Source organism: Asparagus officinalis, chromosome 7, assembly GCF_001876935.1.
Source record: "Asparagus officinalis chromosome 7, Aspof.V1, whole genome shotgun sequence".
NCBI classification, from domain to species: Eukaryota; Viridiplantae; Streptophyta; class Magnoliopsida; order Asparagales; family Asparagaceae; genus Asparagus; species Asparagus officinalis.
In genome coordinates this window covers 141,458,893-141,461,174 of record NC_033800.1, presented here as the reverse complement: position 1 = coordinate 141,461,174, position 2,282 = coordinate 141,458,893, and the positions used below count along the sequence as shown (strand labels likewise).

General features: G+C 32.7%; 1 protein-coding gene across 2 annotated transcripts in view; it reads left to right on the top strand.

The window, feature by feature from the left end:
• LOC109850222 overlaps positions 1,973-2,282 on the top strand; it is a 4,931-nt gene continuing 4,621 nt past the window's right edge. The window contains exon 1 of one of the 2 annotated variants that reach the window (XM_020420183.1): positions 1,973-2,083. In XM_020420183.1, the coding sequence (XP_020275772.1) occupies positions 2,054-2,083 (30 nt within the window). In that variant the 5' untranslated portion in view covers positions 1,973-2,053. Of the gene's footprint in view, positions 2,084-2,124; position 2,282 lie in introns of those variants that run through there. The other variant, XM_020420184.1, reaches the window with a different exon arrangement.

The following is a 2,282-nucleotide window of genomic DNA, read 5'->3' as shown; positions in this document are numbered from 1 at the left end:
CTTCATCGGTCGACTGATGAACAATATCAGTCGACTGAAAAACATGCACATCCCAGTTTTGAATAGTAATTCTGATTTTCAAAGAGCTTTTAAAAATAGCAAATAAATTCCAAAAATTATAAAACTTGGGGAAATGTTTATATGCATGAATATAAACATGTTAGAAAAAAATTGAAATATCATTCCCCGTTTGTGAAAACTCATCATTTTGCAAAATCTCAAAAATATGGGTTCGTTTAAACACTTGATTTTGACAAAATGATTCAAATTGAGTTTTGGAATCTTTTAGAATGATTTAAGAGACTTTATAAAAGATATAAAACTTTGTTATTAAGTCATAAATCACAAACTCAATTTTCTCAAAAATACTAATATTATGAGAAATTCTTGTGTGTATAAAATTGAGCTCTAAGCATAACACGCAAAGTGTAAGTCCTAAAAACTATTTTACCCAAGTTGATGTGCATGAAGCTTGGTTTTGAATTTTTGACTAGAATTGCGTTGGCTTCATTTATTTCAACCTGGATACATGATATACAAAACACAAATACTAAAAAATACAGTTATAAATTGTTTGTTAACCATCAAAACTAGATTAGAGAGTAGGTTCATAACTATAAGTCCTAACAATACCAGGGTGAGCCGTCATTTTAAAACAATAAAAAAATCTAGAGTGTAAATTAATATGAGGGTAGGTGTGTAATATACATTAATAAATAATTAAGGGTGCATAAGATGATAATGATGAAAAGTGAAAGACATACACGAGGGTGTCAACAGAAAAAAGAGAGGAAAAGTTTTATAGAATTCTGAGCAGACTGCAGACTGACAAACAAAGTATGGGTCTCGGTTTAACTTAACTTGTGATTTTGGTATTGGGGAAGTACGCTCGGCCTTTGACCGGTCTCGGGAATAAAATTCAAATAAATAATTCAATGCCAAAAACTCGACGCGGCGCTCAGAGAAGGGGTCCATTCATCTTTCTTCATTTAAGCCCCTTGCATTTTCCTTTATTCTATACTTCCTTCAATTTTAGCCTACACCTGCTTTGTTTTTTCAGCAACGATATACTTTGGAACAACCGAACAACATGTATAGCATATTCAAGAATTAAAAAAAACATGTGTAGCATATTCTTCATGAAACCAAATTTGATGATATGTTTTTAGCACTATGTTATGTCTTGATAATTATAAGGATCATCCCGATTTGTTGAAATGAGGAGAGAGCTTCTTTTTAAAATGGTTTAAGGTTTAATTAGTAATTTTTAACACACAAAATAAGATGCGAAACGTAATATTCTTTCATGCTAAAGGGTTGAATGCGTTTATTCTCTTATTTTTACTTTGGAGTTTGACTTGAAAATTAAGGAACGAGCTTACAGACGACCACAAAGTATCATTTTAATTAATGATATGTAGAGAAGATTCTAGAATGATTGATAGTCTAATTGATGATTAAACACACAATTTGATTATACATGTGGATAATAAACTTTATATTCAATGGCTAAGATTCAATTTGACAACTTGAGAACTAACCAAGATTAATTTTGGATCACGCATGAATTACGAATGGCCAATGGCCCAATTGTTACGCTAGAATTGGCTTAACAAAAACATGTTAAGTCATCGTTAGTTTGCTAAACATGATTATTGGTAGTTCGTCAAAATTATTCTTGGTGTAGTCATTGTTTTACTGAATCTGGTTAACTTAGTTTACCAAACATGCCCGAATTCCTTAGGTAAGCACAACCATCATGAAGTATTAGCACCTGAAACTATTTGGAGATTTTTTTACAGAGACAAAAAAATGTGTAAGTATCTAATACCTTCATAGAGTTTATTGAAAATTTAAACAGGAACATGTAAATTCAAATCATACTAGGTGGTTTATGAAAAGTTGCAATCAGTGGAAAACAATTCCTCTTCCACTGCTCACTGTAGCTACAAAAAGCTCACAGGCGGGGGAACTTTGGTTAACTCACACGACTACTCTCTGTCCTCTCTCTCTCTCTCTCTCTCGCTCCCCCCAAGAGCTCTGTGTACCTCTAATGGACTATGAGAGGATTCACAAAGTTCAGGTATTAGATTTTCTTCAGCCCAATGCAAAAGCTAACTAAACCCAGTTCTCTGCTCATTTCCTTCTGGGTTATTTTCAGAAATTTTAGTCAAAGTCCTTATAACTCTGTTCATATAAAATTCTATCATTTTTATGCATTTATGCCATTCTGTTTGATACTGGCTCTTGGGTTCATGATGGGTCTCTGCTCCTCTCTCAAA